The sequence below is a fragment of the Lynx canadensis genome, chromosome A3, assembly GCF_007474595.2.
Source record: "Lynx canadensis isolate LIC74 chromosome A3, mLynCan4.pri.v2, whole genome shotgun sequence".
NCBI lineage: Eukaryota > Metazoa > Chordata > Mammalia > Carnivora > Felidae > Lynx > Lynx canadensis.
This window is the reverse complement of record NC_044305.1, coordinates 72,255,788-72,280,091: the sequence shown is the minus strand read 5'-3', so window position 1 is coordinate 72,280,091 and position 24,304 is coordinate 72,255,788. Positions and strand designations below refer to the sequence as shown.

Genomic DNA, 24,304 nt, shown 5'->3' with positions numbered 1-24,304 from the left:
AAGGAGTCAGTGGTTATATATTTACTGATTGATGAATGTCTATAAAATGAAAAAACTAGTTACAGAAGAATATGCATCAAGTATTCTATTTCAGTAAAAACAACCAAACCCTAAATAAATGCTTAAATAGTTTTAAGTGAAAGAGAAAGCTTCAGAAAGTATTCACAAAGCCACAGGCACAGGTGCCATCAAGGGGAGGGAAGCAGAGGGGAATGGGGCAGATTACTAGCTTAATTTTTTTTTTTATCTCTCAGCATCTTACTACTTCACTTATTACAATAATCAAAAAAGTATTACCCTTGAAATCTAAAAACATTAATGAGAACAAAAATAAATTGCAAACAATAAAATGAATTAAATTGGGTATGATAAGATCCATTGTGTAGATTAAACGAGAAAACCTATGTGAAGTGTTTAGCATATTGTCTAACATTGCAAATACTCAATAAATGTTAGCTCTTTTTTATGAGGAAAAAAAAGACTACAAAGAGTAGTGGAACTTACAAAAAAAGAAGGCTTTTGAATGTGACAGGGCACTTTTTTCTATGTTACTGAATCTGATCTCTTTTGGAATACAAGGATTCATTATCATAACCATATAGCTCACAGAATACACTTTCATCGACAGCAAAAATAAAATTACAATTACATAAATAATATACTTAATAAAAAGGAGAGGGCAGCCTTTTTGCCTTGAAGTCTACTTTAAGAATTTTAAGAACCATCCAAAGGCACTATGCTTCTTCACAACTACTTTGGATAAGAGACATGTGGGCCCAGGATGCTTCTCCCAGGTTAGAAGAGACAGAACTCAATTCAAATAGACTAGAGAGTGACACTATTGTTCTTTTTGAGGGCCTGCCCAAGTGGGAAATCCATTCCTACATGTACAAATTCCATTCCCAGATCTGAGGACATCCTTGCTAGTATGCCTAAAAACATGTGAGTTGAGTTATATCCACAAACTGAATTTGGTCCATCAATATTGTTCTTACTGTCCAATGAAGCATTAAAAAAAGTTCATAAATTGCATAAGTGCATTATTAGTCTTGCTACTTACATGGAGTTGACTTTCTCTTCGGGGCCTTGCACTTGGCCTGTCACAGTCCCTTTGCTGGTATTCTTCACCCAGCCAACCACTCCTATTTTCCTAGCCTCATCTTCTGTGTACTGGTTTCAGGAGAAAATATGAGAAACAAAATCCAACATCAAAAACTGACTGACAATTTTCTTTCCTAAAATATAGTCTATGCCAAAAATTGTGTAGCTGACCTACAATCATACCTCTGTTCACAAGAATCCTCATTTAAGTGGTATTTTTTAGTAAATTCCACTTTCAGTAAAGACAAACACATTATAAAACAATAAACTGATAGTGGGAATTACTTCAGAAAACAGTTTCCGTGATGTGTTTTGGGATCCATAAAATTCAGTTGCATTGCCCCCATGCCTGCTAACAGTGAATTACATTGTCTGGTTCCAAAAGATGATCACTCTGAGATTTTCAATCACTGAGGAAAAATACGGAGTTATGATCAATATAAAGAATTCAATTAAAAGATTCTGATGTCTTCCATTGGCTGTGGACTTGCCACACACACGTTGTTAATTGTCTATAGATAAGTTTATTTCTCCTATTATTCTTAACAGTTTTTAAAAATTCCTTTTCTCAGTTCCAAATTCAGTTATGCTACTGGCAAATGAAAACCTAGCAACATTTTGATTTTGAACTATTTTAACTATATCATACTAAATTCTTGTAGATCTCATCTACTGGAAATTTTTAAAAACATGGTCTTCTGTTTGGAGGTCAGAGTGACCAAGAATCTATACACTCTACATCCCCAATTAAATGAAGCAATACAACCCAAGATGGTTATAGCCAGAATTTATGTTGGAGCCAGTTCTGAAAATAATAATGAAAAGAGAGAGAATCTGAACTGTGGGGGGAGGGGCTATCTCAAAACAAGGAGACTTTACTGGTTGGGAACATGTTAGAACCCTCAGAGGTTAAGAACAGACAGGTAATAAGCTAGTGACTGCCAGCTGAAATAGTAGGTAAAAACACATGCACATTTAACTTTTAGGAAAAGAGTATATTAACAAAATTAAAAAATGTAAAGCAATAAGGAGTCTTAACTTCTAAAAACCGAGAACCACTTCCTTATGCAACATGAGCATTTTTCATTTTGCAATTCAAGATACAGACATTTGCCTGGAGGGGGTTCTTTGATCCAGAACAAGGGGAAGATCCCATACTTTATATTCTATATACCTAACCAAAACATTTAATTTGATTATCCCAGTAGAAGTACTTTTGAAATTCATACAAAACATTAACTAAAAATGAGGCAGGCTGAAATGTTTTTAATACACTACTTTTAAAACACAGCTTTAATCAAAAACTTCAAGCAGTAATTTGGAAGAAATACAAATACTTCATTTGCTGTCAAGGATGGAAAATAAGCAGTAGGCTAGCACTAAGTAGAAAACTGCTCTATGTCTGTGAATAGAAATAACAGTAGGGAGAAAATGGCAAAAAAAAAAAAAATAGTGAACAGACTTACTGACTTACCATTCTGAAGCAAACACCTGTATTAAAAAAAGATGAAAAGAAATGTCAGTTTGTCTACCTTTAAAAAAAGGTATATATTTCCTGACTTAATTTTTATCTAGTCCATTAAATAGTAAGTAAATGAAATGAACAAAACCTTTTACGTCTGAACATATTCAGAAAGTATTTTTAAAAATCGTTTTCTTTTAAAATAAAAATGAAAAAGGAAGACTATTTTTGGAGAAAGATAGTAATATTCTGAAACCAAAGAATCATGAAATGCCACACTGCATACTCATTCCATTTCAAAAAAGTAAACAAAACAAACTACTGATCACAAGGACAGTTGAGTATATTTGGCATAAAATTTATACATCCTCAGCTTTTAGAATTTCTTCTTTAAGTGCAAGGACTAAATTCAAGTTAGAATGTAATAAAAACATTTCTGTTTCCATTTTAATTCCACATTCTGGAAAGGCAAAACTACGGGGATGGGAAACTGACGAGCTGTTGCCGAGGGCTGAAGGAAGAAGGGGTGCTGTGAAGGGGCAAGAAGGAACTTTCTGGGGTGAAGGCACTGCTTTGCATCTCATCTGTGGTGAGGGTTACAGATCTGTATGCATTTTTCAAAACTCATTCAACTGTACGCTAAAAAGGGTGAATGCTACTGAATTTAAATTATACCTCAACTGAAAAAAATATTTTTTAATACATTGGGAAGTCATAAGCGATAGATCAAACCAATATTCAAAGAGGCCACAAGATAGTGCTTCCACCTACAGCAACTGAGCCTGCTTTAAAAGAGATAGAAGGGATCAATGGCTTAGATAATCTTATGTATTTTGTAAGCAGATTTATAATAACAGGGGGCATCACTTGTTTCCTGACAATAGCATATTGTGGTATCAAATGAAAATGAAGGAAAAGCATAGTAAAGCAATAAAGACAGGATACATCACAAATGGAATTTTTATAGGGCTATAAAACATAGTTTAAAAGATACATACAAAGTGAGGAGAAATGATGAGTGGCAAGTATTGATCTGAAGGGGAATCAGAAAGGCAATTTGTTAGATACAGGGAGGGAAAGAGAGTAGCTTGCAGACATAAAAGGAACTGGCAGAACTTTCAAAGAGAAACTTGAGCTAAACCAGGCCATGTAGAAGAGAGGGACAAAACAGGAGAGAAAACAGGCAGCACTGGTGAAAAGTGTGCAGTTGTTTTATCCTAAGCATGAGCAGATCCCAAAAGACGCTGACCAAGAAGACTTGAAGGTTTTGGTCCAGACTGTATTGAGGATATTCCCCTGAGGTCCTTCTCAGTGAGCACCCCCCCCCCCCAATGTCAGCATTATGAAAAGAAAGCCAGGCAACTGAAGTAACCAGAAATGGAAAACATCTGGCCCAGCTCTTTGCTATTCAAAGAGTATTCCAATGCCCTGCAGCGCCAGCAGAACCTGAGTTTTTTAGACAATCAAATCTCAGGCCCCTCCCCAGACCTACAGAAACAGAAGCTCTGCAGGTGGAATCCAAGAATCTGGTTTTAACATGCTCTCCAGGTGATTCTCATGCCCACTAAAGTTTAGAACCGATGGTTGGCACTACCTCAAAGAAAGGCCTGGGAAAGGTTTGAAAAGGATTTTTATTTCCGATCAAGAATTGCATCATAAAGGGGGAAAGTCTCATAGGGTCCTGCAGATCAGATGCATTTCCCAGTGACGCTGTTCAAGTTCATGTTGGTAATAAATCATGATCTTGCATAGCAATGTTGCTTCACCTATCTTACAAGTCAGCAGCACTACATGAAAGAAGCTACAGACAATGAAAAGGCAAAAACACCTCCCCTGGTGTCAGAGCGGCCCAGGTCTCCTTAGACTGTCACTTAGCTAAATATCCAAAAACATGTCATTGCACTCCCTTTACAAATTATTTCTAGCCCCAAACTTCACTTAAGACTCACTAAAATAACAACAACAACAATAATAATAATAATAGTTCTGATTCAACTGTTTCTAGAAAAATGGGTAATGGTGTTTTCATGCCCTAGTCCAAATTATCATAATCTCTCAACAGCCCCCTTAACTAGCCTCTGTGCTTCTAGTTCTGCTGTCCTACAGTCTAGTCTCTATAAAACACCTACGGTGATTGTCTTAAGTAAAGTCAAATCACTTTCATCCCCAGCTTAAAACCCTGTACTGGGGCGCCTGGGTGGCGCAGTCGGTTAAGCGTCCGACCTCAGCCAGGTCACGATCTCGCGGTCCGTGAGTTCGAGCCCCGCGTCAGACTCTGGGCTGATGGCTCAGAGCCTGGAGCCTGCTTCCGATTCTGTGTCTCCCTCTCTCTCTGCCCCTCGCCCGTTCATGCTCTGTCTCTCTCTGTCCCAAAAATAAACGTTGAAAAAAAAAAACAAAAAAAAAAAAACCCTGTACTGACTCCCCATTACACTCAACATAAAAGGTATCCTGGTTGCCACAGCCTGCAGACTCCCTCTGATGAGTCTGTCTACCTCTTATTTTAGGACTCCTCTCGTGGCACACTCCATTTCAGCCGAATTTGCCTCCTTTGTGCTCCTCAACATGCCAAACATATTCCTGCCTCACAGTCTTTGCATGTATCATTCCCTCTGCCTAAAATGCTCTTTCCTCTGATCTTCTCATTATTCAAGTCTCTGCACAGATATCATCTCCTTAGAAATATGTCCCCTGACCAAGTCACCTAAAACAGCAACGCACCCCATGTTTCCTGTATAGGCATAGTACTGATTACATATGACATTACAATGCATTTATTTGCTTTTTTAAAAATTTCCTGTCTTCACTGTAAGTTCTATTCTGTCTTGTTCACCACTGTGTTCCCAGAACCTAGACCAGGACTTGGCACATAGTTGTTGAATAAATGAATGAAAGACAAACCAGCTGATACATACTTAAGTGAAATATTTAACTCTCCTGTAATAATTTGCTATTAATATTGCAAATACACATATCAGCATATTGATTAGACTTTATTTCAAGGTGATGATAAATTTACTGCATTCCAGAGTTGAAAAGAATTTCAAGAATTCTGTGTTGATTCTAGCAGAACATTACCTAAATGATAATACATAGCGCTGTGAAAATTAGTAATGGGAAATTTCACTAAAATGGATTCAGGAGGTTTCAGCAGAGGGAGCTCTCATGCCCTACCACTGGTAGTCATTTGCAGACCCAACAGGAAAGGAGAGACTTGACCTTACACGTACTGGACCATGCACGTGGATACTACTTAACTACTCCAGCCCAAGAAAGAAACATTTCCTCAGCACCACCCCTGTCCCATCCAGGGCAACAGCTCAGCCAATGAGAAGCACCATATTTGTAGCTCCCAGTTTACGCTAGTGGACTTTCTGTTTAACAGCTTTCCCAACGTACTCGTTTTCTCCTTAAAAAAATCATGTGTTCCTTTGTTGCCCAGGCTCATCTAAGGTTGTGACCCAGCTTGTTTGTCCTGACTTATAATTCTCTTTTATTCCCAAATAAATCCATTTTTGCTGGCAAAATAACTGGCAGTTTTAAAGTTAACATTACCTGTATACATACATAGTATATATGATACAAAGGATAGTGAGAAGCCACTAGATAATGCCTAGGTTGACCAAAAAAAAAACAAAAAAAAACGAGTACAACCGCAAGAATGGAAAAAAAAGAAAATCAGTCATCTTACAGAACTTAGAGGAGCAAGATCTGGTGGTGATTTTTTTTTTATATTTCTATTTTTTAAAAATTTCCTTAATGTTTATTTATTTTTGAGAGAGAGCGAGCGCGCACCGCGCGTGCGGGAGGTGGGGAGGGGCAGAGAAAGAGGGAGACACAGAATCTGAAGCAGGCTCCGGGCTCTGAGCTGTCAGCACAGAGCCCGATGGGGGCTCAAACCCAAGAGCTGTGAGATCATGACCTGAGCCGAAGTCAAACCCTTAGCCAACTGAGCCATCTAGGTGCACTGCTGGTAGTATTTTTAACTGTGAGTGATAAGGGCACACACATATTTATTGAACAAATCCTAAAATGCTAGAACTAAAGAACTGCCATTTAAGTGTAAGAGACGTAACTTTAGGCTAAGTTCATATTGCTTCACAAACTGGGTCAAAAATGGAAGTGTTGCCCATTACTTTAGGCAGTGACAGATGGACAAAAAAAAAATCATAAGACTGAAATAAATCTTTCATGTGTGAAAGATTTAATGTGTACTTAACAGAAATTTAGCTTGTCTTGGTTTCTGATCTAATGTTTTGAGGTTGAAACCATGGAGATCAAAGACTCTGTAATATGTCCTTCTGTGTCCCTACTTGGGAAAGAATACAGAATGTAATAATTATTCGGTTAAATTTATTTAATATATGAACATCTGTGGCAGACACTGCCAGCTGCCTACACAAAATCCATCTTTCTCTTCTACCTTTCTAACAGACTCTGATTTTACTTGGGGCAGCAACATGCCTTTCTGTATTTCCCATCTTTCTTGAAAGAGGAGTGGCCCTGAGATGTGAGACAGATTGCTGCTTGAGGATTTCAGGAAAGCTCATTGACAGGACTGACTCAGCCAGGGGTTTTGCCCGTATAGCCTTTCCTCTCTCTTCCTGACTGTAGAATGAATATCATGATGGAGCTATAGCAGCCTTCTTGAAACCATGAGGGAAAGGACAAGGACATTATAGTGGCCTTGACCCTGACCCGGCCCCTGAGGGAAGGGACAGGTGAGGAATGGGGAACTACTGATAAAGGGAATTGTGAGAGAGGGACCCTTTTTTGGGGTGGCAGAAATGTTCTGGAACTAGATAGTGGTGATGGGTACAAAAATATTCAGACTATTGGAAAAATCACTGTATATTTAGTATGCTATGAACACTTTAAAAGGGTGAATTTAATATTACGTGAATTATATCTCAATCTGTCTCTATCCGTAGAACAAGGGCAGTCATTCTCCAACTCTGGTCACCATACAACATTCCTGACTCTTCCTATCACTCCACAACAAAACGCTCTGGCGAACAGATCATCTTGACATACTGCAGCCAGAACTCTGGTTGAGCTCTCTCTAGATTTGATGACCTATGTCTAGAGGAGAAAGCTTCTTCACCCCTGTAATAGCTCCTTCTTTGAGAAGGAATATCTATTAGTGTGACACTCCTGACCATTCTACCCTGTCCCTACTCCTCACACACAGACTTATCTAAGTGTTACGTTTGGAAGAAGAAACAAGCATTGCCCAGGTGCTTTCTCTTCTTCCTTCTCTGGGGAGTACATTACGCTTGGGGATCATCACTTCTGCTTTGCTTGTCAGGGGAGCCCTGCCTATGCCTGGGTGAGTGTGTTTAATTCTGCAGGAGAGATTATTACAAAGTCCACTTACCTGAAGATTTCTGCTTTACTCTCTTATTTGTCAACAACTCACATAATGAAGAGAGGTGTTATCCAATGGGCCCCTTAACCATAACCCTCCTTTTAAAGGCTTACAAGGAATGTGCATCAAGAGGTGGCAGGACATCCAACCCATTAACTTTGTGAAGCAGTGAACCATGTGAGAATTAACCATTCAAACCTCCATAATACACTTTGAATTTCCTCAGAATCTTTCTGAGTCTTGATCCCTGGTTTGAAGCATGCTGTGCAACAGAGGGAGGTCCATAAAGAAAGAAAAAGCCAATGTGGAGATAGATTTTCTGCAGTTTTACAGCACTAGCTGGAACACAGCACTCTTGGGACAGGGCCTGTGTTGGAAGAGATGCTTCTATGGGCTCCCATGGCCTCTCTGCACCCCTTCCACCTCACTTGTTAAAGAGAAGGGAAGCTGATATGACACATGCAGCATTTTTTGTTGTTGTTTTGTTTTGTTTTGTTTTGTTTTGCTTTGTTTTGTTTTGTTACAGACACACTGCTCTGGAAACTGGGACAGACATCAGCCCCTTCGGTTATGAAAGACTCCAAACACAATATGCTGCTGAGTCGAGGCTCGATTGGCTGTGATGACGGTGGAAAGATGTGTCAGTGAGAAACTCTGAGGTGAACATTTGCAAAGTGAATCTTACTTTAAATTCACAAAGACACACTGCTATTTAAAGAAACCATGATGAATTTTAAGCATCAGCATCCTTTCATGTAAAATCAAATTTTCATATTGTAACGTACCCCTTCATCCTGGGATCTGACTGCATGTGTCAATTTTAAATGCAGGAAGTCATCCAGTCACTACCTTACAAAGCAGCCCTTACTGATATTAAACATCTTTATTTTTCAGAAAGACCTTCCTTTAACCTTTCACCTTCCATCCAGGGTTTGCCCCCTGGAGCCACACACCATGGCATCTTTCGCATTGTTGAAATAGCTGTCACACTACTGTTTCTTCTCCAGGCCAACTATCCCCAAGCACTTCAATTTAATTGAAGACACTTTTGAAGTCCTGGCTATAAGCACAGCCATAGGGGCTATAAAAACAAGCCACCAGCTTGACCTTGAAAATACTATCCTTTTTGATTAGTGAGAGGCACAGATATGTGTACACAAATAAGTGTAGTTGGAAGCAGAATGGATTAAAGAGAAGTAAAAACAAGAAGTAGAACGGGACTATAAATGAAATGCTATAGGAAGAAAGATGAGCAAGGGAATTAGACTTAACCATATTTATGTTTCGTGGCTTTAGGGACTCAAATTTTCAACCTCTAGGACACAACTTCTTCCTGTCTACCTAAGGAAAAATGTGTACATCCAAATCATGTGGTGTCTGGCAAAACTATGTAATAACTCATTCCAATTTTTATGTTAAGCAATCTTAAAGAAAATCACGTATTTCTGTAGTTATATAAGCTACTCCTATTCTAAATCTGAGTTAATATTGTCAAAAATAAACTGTTGAACTTCTAAAGCACAGGTAAACCAACAGATTGCCACAATCCATTTCTACGACTGTCATTAGTGTTCACCAAAGAGCTGGTAAAGCCTCTATACACAGCTTAATCAATTTCCCTCCCAAGTTTTCAGATTATGTTACAGTTTCAGATATAACTGTAATTAAAGATTAATAGCAACATTTTAAACCATGCCATAGTTACAAATGCTCTAAAAACACAGGTTAGTCCCCTGCTCCCCTATCCCTGCTTCCATAGACCCCACTGCAACAGAAATTGGTGGCAAAAAAAAAAAAAAAAAAGAGCTTCTTGAGAACATGGAGATTAAAAAGTAGAGGATGGGAAGGGAGCAGGGAAAAGTAGCTTAACAGTGGAGAAACCTGACAAACACTTATCTCAGCCAGGTGATGGAGGCTGAGATACATACATAAATAGTAGGCACCCTTGATATGGTGTGATGAGAATTGCACTTGACCTCTGGTCTTCCACTCATCCATAACCCCAGTCTTATTATGAGAAAAATACCAGACACATTGTACTGGGGAGCTCCCTACAAAGTACCTAACCCCAAAGTACACCTCAAGACTGACAAAATCACTGAAAACAAGGCAAGTCTATGAAACTGTCAAAGCTTAAAGAAATCTATGGAGACAAGATAACTAAATGTAAAATGATATCCTGGATGAATCCTGGAACAGAAAGAAGACGTTAGGTAAAAACTTTAAAAATCTGAAGAAAATATAGGCTTTAGTTAATAGTGATGTACCAATATTGGTTCACCAGTTGTGACAAATGTACCATACTAATATAAGATGTTAATTAAAGAAACTGAGGAGCACCTAGGTGACTCAGTTGGTTAAGTGCCCAACTTTGGCTCAGGACATGATTTCACAATTCGTGAGTTTGAGGCCACATCATGCTCACTGCTGTCAGCATCAAGCCTGCTTTGGATCCTCTGTCTCCCTCTCTCTACCCTTCCTTGTGCAGTCTCTCTCTCTCTCTCTCTCTCTCTCTCTCTCTCTCAAAAATAAATAAACAGGGGCACCTGGGTGGCTCAGGCGGTTGGGCGTCCGACTTCAGCTCAGGTAATGATCTCGTGGTCTGTGGGCTCAGGCCCCACGTCAGTCTCTGTGCTGACAGCTCAGAGCCTGGAGCCTGCTTCGGATTCTGTGTCTTCCTCTCTCTCTGACCCTCCCCCGTTCATGCTCTGTCTCTCTCTGTCTCAAAAATAAATAAACGTTTAAAAAAATTAAAAATAAATAAATAAATAAGTAAATAAACAAACAAACAAACATTTGAGGGGCCAAGATGGCAGAGCAGCATGGAAGCTTTTTTTTGGCCTCTCTTGTCCCTGAAATGCAGGTAGATAAAAACTAAACCATCTTTCACACCTAGAAAACTGATTTGAGGATTCACACAACAATCTGTACAACTGGAACCACAGAACTTGGCAGATATGTGGTGTGAAGAGGTGAACTGGGGGAGAGAGAAGCCACAGAGGGTAGGGAGCTGTTTTTGCTTGCAGAAAGAGGACAGAGACAGTGGGAGAGTACAGGAAAAGTATTCCCTCTCAAAGCAGCTGGAGAGAAAGAGAAAGAGTGGAAACAACAGCAAGAGACTGAACAAGAAAGGGAGAAAGGAAAAAGAGGGTTTAAATGCCTTTAAGACTCTATAAACAGGGGATCACAGAGTCTGAAACTCTGCAGCTCACTACCTGGTGGAGCTCCGGTGGGAAGGGCGAATCCCCAGGAGCAGACAGTGAGGTCCTCAGAGTCCTCAGGGCACAAGGGGAGAGGCGGTTCCCCCACTGGGAGGACATTTGGTAGAGGCTGTGGGGCCTCCCCACAGGCAAAGTTCCCAGTGGACCCTGGAGAACAGCCATGTTCACTGGTGGTGGAACAAGGACATTAAGGGTGAAGCCTGGCGCCAGATGTGTGTTGTGATTTACCATAATCCCTGAAAATGCTGCTGCTGCACGATCATGTGAACTTTTTCTGGGGCACACTGGCACCCAGCTTCAGTCTCTGAGCATCTACAGCAGCATGGTCTCACAAATGTACCAGAGGGCAGGCTGGGACACAGCCATTGCTCAGCAAGACCCTTCCCCAGGGGGTCTGAGAAGGTCAAAGGTGCAGTGCCCTCATAAGTGAGGAGTTGGGAAACACAGCCCCATCTGAGGTAAAACTTTGGAGGGAGGTACCACCTAGCAGGCTGATGGCTTGGTAAAGGACAATGTAGAAGCAGGGAATGGACAGAAGCTGGAGACAAAGGAAGGGTGCTTGATTGCCAGCCCCTGAGAGCATAGAGTTCCGATACTACAGACTGAGTAGCTGGGTGACACCATTTTCACCCCTCCTGTGCATGCATATGCATGCCTACATGGGCCACAATGATCCACCCCAGTAAACTAAGCAGTGCCATCTAGTGGGGAATGGAGCCATTATACCAAGCCCCATATAACTGGGCCAACTGCACTCTAGAGGAACACCACAAGTCTCTCCACCTGCTTAGTTTACAGACTATAAAGGGCTTCATAGCTTGACTTCTAGGGGAAACTGGGTATAATTTCAATCATATTTCATTCTGTTTGCTGGTTCATCTATTCAGTTTTTTTCTTTTCTTATTCTTGAATAAAGAGAAAAATTTTATTTTTATTTTGTTTTTATAAAAAAGATTTTTAATTTTTTCTACTATATTTTTTACTTCTTTGTAAATTTTTTAAATTCTATTTTACTTTCATCACTTCATTTTATTCTATATTGTTGTATTCATTTCTTTTATTTTCAAATGTTTTCCTTTTTTTTCCTTTTCTTTTCTTTCCCATTTTTTTCCTATGAAGCTTCTTTCAACAACCAGACCAAAACACACCTAAAATCTAGCATCCATTATTTGATTTTTTTTGTGTGCTGTTTTTAGTTTTTTAATTTTTTATTTTTTTTTTCTTTTATTAATTCTTTCTCTTCCTTCAAAATGAAGAAACAAAGGCATTCACCCAAAAGAAAGAACAGGAAGAAGTGACAGCCAGGGACTTAATCAACACAGATACAAGTAAAATGTCTGAACCAGAATTTAGAATCACGGTAATAAGAATAATAGCTGGGGGGCAGAGGGGGGGGCGTCTGGGTGGCTCAGTCGGTTAAGCATCTGACTTTGGCTCAGGTCATGATCTCACGGTTTTTGAGTTTGAGCCCCACATTGGGCTCTATGCTGACAGCTCAGAGCCTGGAGTCTGTTTCAGATTCTGTATCTCCCTCTCTCTCTGCCCCTCCCCCGCTCACACACACACACACACACACACACCACACACACACACACACACACACTCTCTCTCTCTCTCTCTCTCTCTCTCTCTTTCAAAAATAAATAAATAAATAAACATTAAAATTTTTTTAAAAAATAATAATAGCTGGTGTTGAAAAAAAAAGCATAGAATCCCTTTCTGTGGAGATAAAAGAAATAAAATCTAGTCAGGATGAAATTAAAAATGCTATCACTGAGATGCAATCTTGAATGGATGCCATGGTGGCAAGGATGGATGAAGGAGAGCAGCGAATCCGTGATAGAGAAAACAAACTTATGGAGAATAATGAAGCAGAAAAAAAGAGGGAAAGTAAGGCAAAAAAGCATGATATAAGAATTAGAGAACTCAGTGACTCATTAAAAAGGAATAACATCCTAATCATCGGGGTCCCAGAAGAGGAAGAGAGAAAAAGGAGTAGAAGGTTTATGTGAACAAATCATAGTGGAAAACTTTCCTAACCTGGGGAAAGACATGAACATCAAAATCCAGGAAGCACAAAGAACTCCCATTAGATTCAACAAAAACCAACCATCAAAAAGGCATATCATAGTCAAATTCACAAAATACTCAAGCAAGGAAAGAATCATGAAAGCAGCAAGGGAAAAATAAAGTCCTTAACCTACAAGGGAAGACAGATCAAGTTTGAAGCAGACCTATCCACAGAAACTTGGCAGGCCAGAAGGGAGTGGCAGGATATATCCAACGTGCTGAATCAGAAAAATATGCAGCCAAGAATTCTTTATCCAGCAAGGCTATCATGCAAAATAGAAGGAGAGACAAAGAGTTTCCCAGACAAACAAAAACTAAAGGAGTTCGTGACCACTAAACCAGCCCTGCAAGCATTTTAAGGGGGGACCTCTGAGGGGAGAAAAGATGGAAAAAAAAAAAAGACCAAAAGCAACAAACACTAGAAAGGACCAGAGACCACCACCAGAAATTCCAACTCTACAGGGAACATCATGGCAATAAATTCATATCTTTCAGTACTCACTCTAAACATCAATGGACTAAACACTCCAATCAAAAGACACAGGGTAACAGAATAGATAAGAAAACAAGATCCATCTATATGCTGTTTACAAGAGACCCATTTTACACCTACAGATACATGCAGATTGAAAGTAAGGAGATGGAGAACCATCTATGATGCTAATGGCCACCAAAAGAAACCTGAAGTAGCCATACTTATCAGACAATCTAGATTTTAAAATAAAGACTGTAACAAGACAGGAAGAAGGTCATTATATCATAATTAAGGGGTCTATCCACCAAGGTCTAATAGTTGTAAACATTTACGCCCCCAACATGGAAGAACCCAACTAATCACAAACATACAGAAACTTTTTGATGATAACACCATAATAGTAGGGGACTTCAACACCCCATTTACAGTAATGGACAGATCATCTAAACAGAAAATCAACAAGGAAACAATTGCTTTGAATTACACACTGTACCAGATGAACTTAACAGATATATTCAGGACATTTCACCCTGAAGCAGAATACACATTCCTCTTGAGTGCACAAGGAACATTGTCCAGAATAGATCACATATTGGGGCACAAATCAGCCCTCAAGAAGCACAAAAAGATCAAGGTCATACCATGCATATTTTCAGACTACAACACTATGAAACTCGAAATCAACCACACAAAAAAATTTGGAAAGACAACAAATACTTGAAGACTAAAGAACATTCTGCTAAAGAATGAATGGGCTAACCAAGAAGATACAGAGAAAATTAAAAAGTACAAGGAAGCCAATGAAAATGATAACACCATAGCCCAAAACCTCAGGAACACAGCAAAGGTGGCCAAAAGAGGGAAGTATACAGCAATCCAGGCTTTCCTAAAGAAGGAAGAAAGGTGTCAGATACACAACCTAATCTTACATCTTAAAGAGCTGGAAAAAGAACAGCAAATAAGACCCAAAACCACCAAAAGATGGGAAATAATAAAGAATAAAACAAAAATCAATGCTATCAACACCAAAATAAAAACAGTAGAATGGATCAATGAAACCAGGAGCTGGTTCTTTGAAAAAATTAACAAAATTGATAACTTAGCTAGTTTGATCAAAAAGAAAAAGGAAAGGACCCAAATAAATAAAATCAAGAATGAAACAGGAGGGGCACCTGGGTGGCTCAGTCGGTTAAGCATCTGACTTCAGTTCAGGTCATGATCTCATGGTCTGTGAGTCCAAGCCCCACGCCAGGCTCTATGCTCATGGCTTGGAGACTACTTCCAATTCTGTGTCTCCCCCTCTCTGCCCCTCACCCACTCACACCTCTGTCTCTCTCATTCTCTCAAAAGTAAATAAACATTAAAATAATTGTTTAATAAATAAATACAGAATGAAAGAGAGATCATAACCAACACAGCAGAAATACAACCAATAATATGAGAATATTGTAAGCAATTATACACCAATAAATTGGGCAATCTGGAAGAAATGGACAAATTCTTAGAAACATAGACACTACCAAAACTTAAACAAGAAGAAATAGAAAATTTGAACAGACCCATAACCAGTAAATAAATCGAATTAATAACCAAATATCTCCCAAAAAATAAGAGTCCAGGGCCAGATGGCTTTCCAGGGAAATTCTACCAAACATTTAAAGAAAAGTTAACACCTATTCTTTTGAAGCTGTTGCAAAAAATAGAAATGGAAGGAAAACTTCCAAACTCATTCATAAGCCAGCTTCATAAGCCAGCATTACCTTGATTCCAAGACCAGACAAAGACCCCACTACAAAGCAGAACTATATACCAATTTTCCTGATGAACATGGATGCAAAAATCCTCAACAAGATACTAGCCAACTGGATCCAATAAGACATTAAAAGAATTACTCACCACGACCAAGTGGGATTTATACCTGGGATGCAGGGCTGGTTCAATATCCACAAAACAATAATGTGATACATCATATCAATAAAAGAAAGGACAAGAACCATATGATCCTCTCAATAGATGCAGAGAAAGCATTTGACAAAATATAGCATCTTTCTTGATAAAAACCCTCAAGAAAGTAGTGATAGAAGGATCATACCTCAAGATGATAAAAGCTATATATGAAAGACCCACTACTAATATCATCCTCAATGGGGAAAACTGAAAGCTTTCCCCCAAGGTCAGGAACACGACAGGGATGTCCACTGTCGCCATTGTTATTCAACATAGTATTGGAAGTCCTAGCCTCAAAAATCAGATAATACAAGAAATAAAAGGCATCCAAATTGGCAAGGAGAAAGTCAAACTTTCACTCTTCACAGATGACATGAAACTCTATATGGAAAACCCTAAAATTCCACCAAAAAACTGCTCGAACTGATTCATGAATTCACCAAAGTCATAGGATATAAAATCAATGTACAGAAATAGGTTGCATTCCTATACACCAATAATGAAGCAACAGAAAGAGAAATCAAGGAATTGATCCCATTTACCATTGCACCAAAAATCATAAAATACCTAAGAATAAACCTATCCAAAGAGGTGAAAAATCTATACACTGAAAACTATGGAAAGCTTATGAAAGAAATTGAAGAAGACATTTAAAAAAATGGAAAAACATTCCATGTTCATGGATTGAAAGAACAAATATTATTAAAATAATACTACCCAAAGCAATCTACATATTCAATGCAATCCCTATCAAAATAATACCAGCATTCTTCAGAGAGCTAGAACAAACAATCCTAAAATTTGTATGGAACCAGAAAACACCATGAATAGCCAAGAATCTTGAGAAAGAAACACAAGCTGGAGGCATCACAATCCCGAACTTCAAGATGTAATATAAAGCTGTAATCATCAAGACAGTATGGTACTGGCACAAAAACAGACACTCAGATCAATAGAACAGAATAGAGAACCCAGAAAAGGACCCACAAATATATGGCCAACTAATCTTTGACAAAGCAGGAAAGAATATCCAATGGAATAAAGATAGTCTCTTCAGTAAGTGGTGCTGGGAAAACTGGACAGCAACATGCAGAAAAGTAAACCTGAATCACTTTTCTTACACCATACACAAAAATAAACTCAAAATGGATGAAAGACCTCAATGTAAGACAGGAAGCCCAAAATCCTAGAGAAGAAAGCAGACAAAAACCTCTTTGACCTCAGCTGCAGCAACTTCTTACTCAAGAAGTCTCCAGAGGCAAGGGAAACAAAAGCAAAAATGAACTATTGGGACCTCATCAAAATACAAAGCTTCTGCACAGTGAAGGAAACAATCAGCAAAACTAAAAGGCAACCAACACAATGGGAGAAGACAATCAATCTTCTGACTTATCTGACATATCAGATAAAAGGTTAGTATCAAAAATCTATAAAGAATTTATCAAACTCAACACCCAGAAAACAAATAATCCAGTGAAGAAATGGGCAAAAGACATGAATAGACACTTCTCCAAAGAAGACATCCAGATGGCCAACTGACACATGAAAAAAATGCTCAATATCACTCATCGGCAGGCAAATACAAATCAAAACCACAATGAGATACCATCTCACACCTGTCAGAACAGCTAACATTAACAACTCAGGCAACAACAGATGTTGGTGAGGATGTGAGAAAGAGGATCTCTTTCGCATTGTTGGTGGCAATGCAAGCTGGTGCAGCCACTCTGAAAAACAGTATGGAGGTTCCTCAAAAAACTAAAAATAGAACTACCCTACACCCAGGAATTGCACTACTAGGTATTTATCCAAGGAATACAGGTGTGCCGTTTCAAATGTTGATAGCAGTGCTATTGACAATAGTATGTAAAGAGCCCAAATGTCCATCAAAAGATGAATGGATAAAGAAGATGTGGGATGTGTGTGTGTGTGTGTGTGTGTGTGTGTCTGTGTGCGTGCGCACACACATATATATGTACATATTTACACATGCGCGTGCTCACACACACACTGGAATATTACTCAGCAATCAAAAAGAATGAAAACTTGCCATTTGCTACTGCATGGATGGAGCTAGAGGGTATTATGCTAAGTGAAATTAGTCAGAGAAAGACAAATATTATGACTTCACTCATATGTGGAATTTAAGATACAAAACAGATGAACCTAAGGGACAAGAAGCAAAAATAATATAAAAACAGGGAGGGCGACAAAACATAAGAGACTCTTAAATACAGAGAACAAACTGATGGTTGCTGTAAGGCTTGTGGGTGGAGAGATGGGTTAAATGGGTAAGGAGCATTAGGGAGGACATTTGCTGGGATGAGCACTGGGTATTATACATAGGGGATGGATCACTGGAATCTACTCCTGAAATCATTATTGCACTATATGCTAACTAACTTGGATGTAAATTAAAAATAAAAAATAACAATAAATTTAAAAATTAACAAAATAAATAAATAATAAACATTTTAGAAAGGAAGGAACAAAGGAAGGAAGTAACTGAATCCCTATAGTATCTTCTAACTTGTCTATAAATTTCAAACTATTCTAAAACAAAAGATTTATTTTTAAAAAAGGTAGAGGAAGAGAAGCAGCAATGGAAAGCAACAGCACCCAAAGGCTCTATATGTAGACTTTGCAGATCCACCTGAGAAGTGAATCCACTATTGGTAATAATATCTCTATGAGTGTATTTTCCTGAATTTCAAACAACCAAGTTATAAACTAATTCTTAGAATATGATGTTTGTAAATTTTGCTGTATTTGAGAATAAGGCAGAACACACCTTTGACCTCTAGAATGTTTTGACTGCCTTTTGTCACCAAGTTAAATTCATTTTTTTTATTGTTTATTTATTTTGAGAGAGAGATAGTGTGGGGGAGGAGCAGAGAGAGAGAGAGAGAGGGAGAGAGACAGAGAATTACAGGCACTGACAGCCTAGAGCCCGATGCACGGCTCAAACCCATCAACCACAAGATCATGACCTGAGCCGAAATCAAGAGTTGGACATTTAAACAACTGAGCCACCCAGGTGCTCCTTAAATTCAAACATTCTAAACAGGCATATAACAAACCTTGATTTTGGTTGGAAAATATTTTCTGTCCATAAACTCCATTAAGCCAGTTTAATTCATTGATCAATTTTCCATCAGGACAGGATAATTAAATCATTTTCCATATTTTCCATATTCATTTTGATATCATTGAAACCATCTTCATTGGGAATATTTTCCATTTAAGTATTTTACTGACAATTTTATTTATCAATCTAAATTGTGTCCATATAAAATGTTCCCAATCGTTGCTTCTTCCATTGTAAATTTATTTTTATAGCTATTATTTCCAGCAAGTCAGCTTTCACTAAGATTTTATTATTCCATACTTTTAAATTAAAATTTAATCTTAAAATGTTTCCTCTAGGGGCACCTGGGTGGCTCAGTTGGTTAAGTGTCCGACTTCAGCTCAGGTCATGATCTTGCAGTCTGTGAGTTCAAGCTTCGTGTCGGGCTCTGTGCTGACAGCTCAGAGCCTGGAGCCTGCCTCAGATTCTGTGTCTCCCTCTCACTCTGCCCCTCCCCTGCTCACACTCTGTCTCTCTCTCTCTCTCTCAAAAATAAATAAACATTTAAAAAAATAATAAAATGTTTCCTCTAATTATTGTCCATTTTATATTAAAATTAAATTTTGTTTTTATTATTATCAATAATTTCTATATAAGCATTATGACTTAGACAAAAGGCTAATGGTTTGTATTTATTTCTTACATAATCTGTAAGAAAACTGTGGGTTTTGTGAGACAAAGATATAGACTAATATAAAGAAATAGTGGCAGTGTCACCAAGCAACAGAGACAGAGTCAAACATCTGACTGTTTATGGACCAGGTCAAACTTCCTTGGAGCCAAAAGTCCTCAGGGTCATAAGCCATAAAAATGTCCTCAGGTCGGGGCGCCTGGGTGGCGCAGTCGGTTAAGCGTCCGACTTCAGCCAGGTCACGATCTCGCGGTCCGTGAGTTCGAGCCCTGCGTCAGGCTCTGGGCTGATGGCTCAGAGCCTGGAGCCTGTTTCCGATTCTGTGTCTCCCTCTCTCTCTGCCCCTCCCCCGTTCATGCTCTGTCTCTCTCTGTCCCAAAAATAAATAAACGTTGAAAAAAAAAATTTAAAAAAAAAAAAAATGTCCTCAGGTCATCCAGACTGGTCCAAATGGCTGAGTCTAAGTGTCCTGTATCAGTATATATATGTGTGTGTGTTTGGTGCATAAGTTAGGAAGAGGCAAAATAAAGGTGGAAAAGGTATTGAAAGGAGAATCAATGAGTTATAGTGATTAAGAGCATGGGCTTGGGTATCAGAATGTCAAGGTACAAATCCTATCACCACTACTTAATTTGCTCTGTAACCTGAGAAAGTTACTTCTCTATGCCTCAATTTTTCTACCTGATACATGAGGAAAATGTTGAGGTCACAGGGTTGAGGATTAAATGAGATAATATATGTAAAATATTGAGTACAGAACTTGGCATATCCTAGGTTCCAGCAAATGTCAGTGTATATGTGTGCAAATATCTGACTCTGAATTTGTCACATACACTATGCTTTGATAAACCAATAGTATGCATGTACTCTTCCATTTAACATACCACAAACTATAGGAGTTAGGCCTAGAGATGATTTTTTAAACCCCACTCTTCATGTGTAGTTGATCTTTACATGCCATATATAATTGATCATTATATACCACATAACCACCACATACACAAAAGTACAATTATATTGTTAAAATCAAGAGAAATACATTATGCATTAACACAAAACACTGCATAATGGAAACATGCAGGTTTTAGAATTTGAGAAATGCAGGATCAAATCCCATTTATCAACTCAGGACTTGTCTAAGTTAGTGAACCTCTCTGTATCTGTTTTCTCACTGTGCAAACGGGAATAAGACATATTTCTCACAAAACTGTGATAAGGATTAAGTTAACAATAGTAAGATACTCAGCACATGGAACATACCCTATAAATGTCACACCTGCGCATGTGCACACACGCACACACACATGCACACACACACACTCCTTAATTAGTGCCATTTCTGTCCAAATGACCAAATATTTTGTCATAAAATATTTTCATATTTTATGTCCTGTGTTTCAAATGACTTATTCTGGCAATTTCCAACCCAGAATACCAGATCCCTGGGCATACACAAAGACTTACTATAGGTACAAGGCCTTAGATAATTTTAAGAAAATCAGTTTCCAGATCTTCAACATCCACATGTATTCTTTCCTCGTGTTGGCCTGTCTGAGAAAGCACCTGTGGTCTGGGGTGGTTCTCCTTTCCTACAGCCCTTTGCACAAACATCTTTGAAAGGAAAGCCCTTAATCTCATTCTGTGCATCACCCCAAAGCATAAAAACCTCTAGAGTACCAAAATAGAGTACAGTTTCTTTGATCAAGTTTCCACAAACACCTCCAGCTTTCTCCTTAAGAAATAAGTCTTCAGTACAGATTTTCCTTTTAAATTGAATAACATTTATCATGTTTTTAAGTATAGTTTTATTATTTACATGAACTGTATTCTATTAGTAATCATAATAGCAACTCAAGCCAGAAGAAAAAAAAATATAAAGCTTTATGGTCATAGGAAATTAAGAAAATATATTTAAATGTATATGTGCATATATACACATACATACTGTACATACATATTGCAAAAAAGCTTGATAGGGTGATCAATAACAAACTCTCAAACATAACAATGGGATAAAATTCTGTGGGGGAAGTGGAATGGAAATCAAACTCAAAGAGGAAAAGGTATGATGTAAAATTTTCCAACGCTAAAAAAAACTTTAAATGATGGCAATTATTAAATCACTAACTTATTTATATTCCATTGGATAAATTCCTGAGTGACTTAACATTTTAATTTTGAACTAACAATAGTAAAAATCAGCCAAATATTACATCCTTTGCAACTAAATTTTTGATGAAACAAAAACTAGATAACTGAATTCTGTTAAGAGCTACACAGAAGGGGGAGAAAGGGTAATCTGGCAAAGCGAACCCTCAAACATCAAGTGTCCCTTCTGAAATTCAAGCCCAATTTCAGTGGCTTGAAACGAAGACCACTAGTTCAAATGCCCTCTCTTCATTTCCTACCCAACTTTATTCTTTCCCACTCCGCCCGCCCCCCAACCCCGCACCTCCTCATTCCGCGGGCTCGGAAAGCCCAGCAGTCCCCTTCCTACCTCCCCTCGCCCCCTCCTCACACCCACAGCGTTCTCTGCTCTCCCTCTCCTCTCCCACCCCAGGTCTTCGGCGCATGCGCGCTTGGATGCAGTCCCATCCGCGGCTGCTGTGTCATGGCCGAGCGGAAGTCCCGGCCACAGCGGGGAGGGAGGGGGGGCGTCCTTAAGATGGGAGGCACTTTTCTTAGCTTTCTCCCCTTGTGCCCAGAACACCTCTTTGATCTCCCACTGTCGCGGGGAGGTGGGGGCCGTCCCCTACCCTGCACTCTCCCGAACACCTCGTAGTCCACGGATTTGAGTCGCCTGGCGGCAGACATGGCGGCGAGTCCTCTGCCGAGGAGCCGGAGTGGGGTTCGGGACGCGGCGACTGCGGCGGCCAGGAAAGGGAGGGGGCACATGGGACCTCTCGGCGTACCCCGCGCCTGTCACCAGCCCGGGACGCGAGCGCGCCGGGGTCACGCGTCGGAAGGTGGCAAATGAGACTGCGGGTACTGGGATCGGGGGCAGCTAAGGACGCTGGACGGGAAGACCGTTCGGTCCCTGGCCCCGAGGCCTCCCTCTTTGCCCTCCCCTCCCTTATGGAACCTGACTTGCTTCCCCGCCGGTTCCATGTTCCCTGCGATTTAATTAACCTCCGGGCTCGTTTCTCAGTGTTGGTAAATAAAAGCCGGATGCTGTGCCCAGATGTCAATAGTTTGGTAACCAAACGTGATTGCTTTTGAAATGAAAGATCTGCCAGCTTGTTGATTGAGGGCACTTGGTTATTGAGTTAATTCTTATTAAATGTTTGGGCGACTGCCAAGTCTATTTGGCGATTTTGAGCCAATTCTTAAGGTAATGTGTGCACATTTTCATCTCTACTGTTGAGTCAGAAAGGTTTGGGGCCTGAATCCATATTCAAGTGGATTGTAGTATTTTCTGGGATAAGAAACTTGAAAAATCTAACTTCTTTTATGCTGGTGGAAACGGAGAGTGGGGGGGAAATCTTCTTGCCTGCCGTTCACTCACATAGCTTTTTTATGGTCTTATTGTTGAGCGACATCCCAATTGCCTACAAGGTTAAGGCAGTTTGTACTTAGAGAATGCACTTTATGGTGAGCTGTTATGAAGTCTTAATTTAAAGCAACCCACCACTGCGAAGAATCTGGATACAGCTATTGATAATCTGCTGCCTTCTAGAATTCCAGATTTTTTTACTTGTGAGAATTTGCATTTCTCAACATAATTTGTTGGCTTCAATACCTTTACATATTTCTCTGCATCTGGCCACAGAGTTAAAATAATCCTCTACAATATGATTCAATATTATGTGCCAATTCTAGTAGAGAACACCAAAAATCATCTAAAAGTTGGTTAGAATTTGGTTGAAACATTTTAAAGTAAAATTCCAGTATTCTGGAAGTGCTAATCCAGGTAATTTTATGTAATGAAGATCCTGGTTTATTACAGAGATCTGACAATTATGTCTACCTCTCTTCCCCGTGTTTATTCCATGTCCACTCTAGAATCTACATAGATCCTACACCATTCTTTTCAATGATGTCTCTATAGAGTTTCTACATTGCATTCTAAACAAAACTGAAGGCCTTCAGCCTTCACTAACCTCTTATTACCTGCTTATCCCCATCCATAAATTATTCTGTAGTTTATAGGTAACCTACCGTCAAGGCACTTTGAATTATTCTGCTCTCTGAACATACCTTGACCTTTAAAAAAAAATCTTTAGGGGCACCTGAGTGGTTCAGTCAATTCAACATGGGACTCTCGGTTTCAGCTCAGGTCATGATCTCACAGTTCGTTGAGTTCCAGACCTACATAGGGCTCCGTGCTGACATGCCAAGCCTGTCTCCCTCTCTCTCTGCCCCTCCCCTGCTCATTATGTCTCTCTCTCAAAATAAATAAATAATTTAACTAAAAAAAAAAAAATGTTTTGTAAATCTTTGTTCTTGGATCTACTTTATTTAGACTACTTCCTCTAATTCCCAAATCTCCCCCTATTCCTTTTAGTTGCCTGTGCAAATGCTTACCAGATTTCATCCTAATTATTAGTGTCTTCTTCACTAGCCCTGTGCCTTCTAAGAAGTAAAACTCAAATTGGGTTGAGATCCTGTCACTACCACTAATCCTGTCACTGATAAGCTTGACATTTTCTTTTTCTTAATCTTGGACTTTTCCCCACGTTTACCCAAGAGTGCCCCTGCCAATTATTATGTAGCTTTATTGTAATTTTAGAATGCTATAGCAACAATTGACATTTGCTTAGCTAAAAAATTTACTGTGTCCGCCAACTACAGAACATTAGCAAACAGACATTTTTCAGCATGGATTGCCAATAATATGTGATACTAAGACTGTAAAAATTTTAAACAAATATCACTAATAATTAAGCTAATTTTAAATAATAG

At 39.1% G+C, this 24,304-nt stretch overlaps 1 protein-coding gene across 1 annotated transcript in view; it reads right to left on the bottom strand.

Moving 5' to 3' along the window:
* ACYP2 (acylphosphatase 2) overlaps nucleotides 1-22,265 on the bottom strand; it is a 177,023-nt gene extending 154,758 nt beyond the window's left edge. The window contains exons 1-3 of the mRNA XM_030310588.1: nucleotides 22,159-22,265; nucleotides 2,576-2,592; nucleotides 1,061-1,170 (exon numbers count right to left, since the gene is read on the bottom strand). Coding sequence (XP_030166448.1) covers nucleotides 1,061-1,170; nucleotides 2,576-2,592; nucleotides 22,159-22,216 — 185 coding nt within the window. The 5' untranslated portion in view covers nucleotides 22,217-22,265. The remainder of the gene's footprint in view (nucleotides 1-1,060; nucleotides 1,171-2,575; nucleotides 2,593-22,158) is intronic.
* Between the last annotated feature and the right edge of the window lie 2,039 nt (nucleotides 22,266-24,304).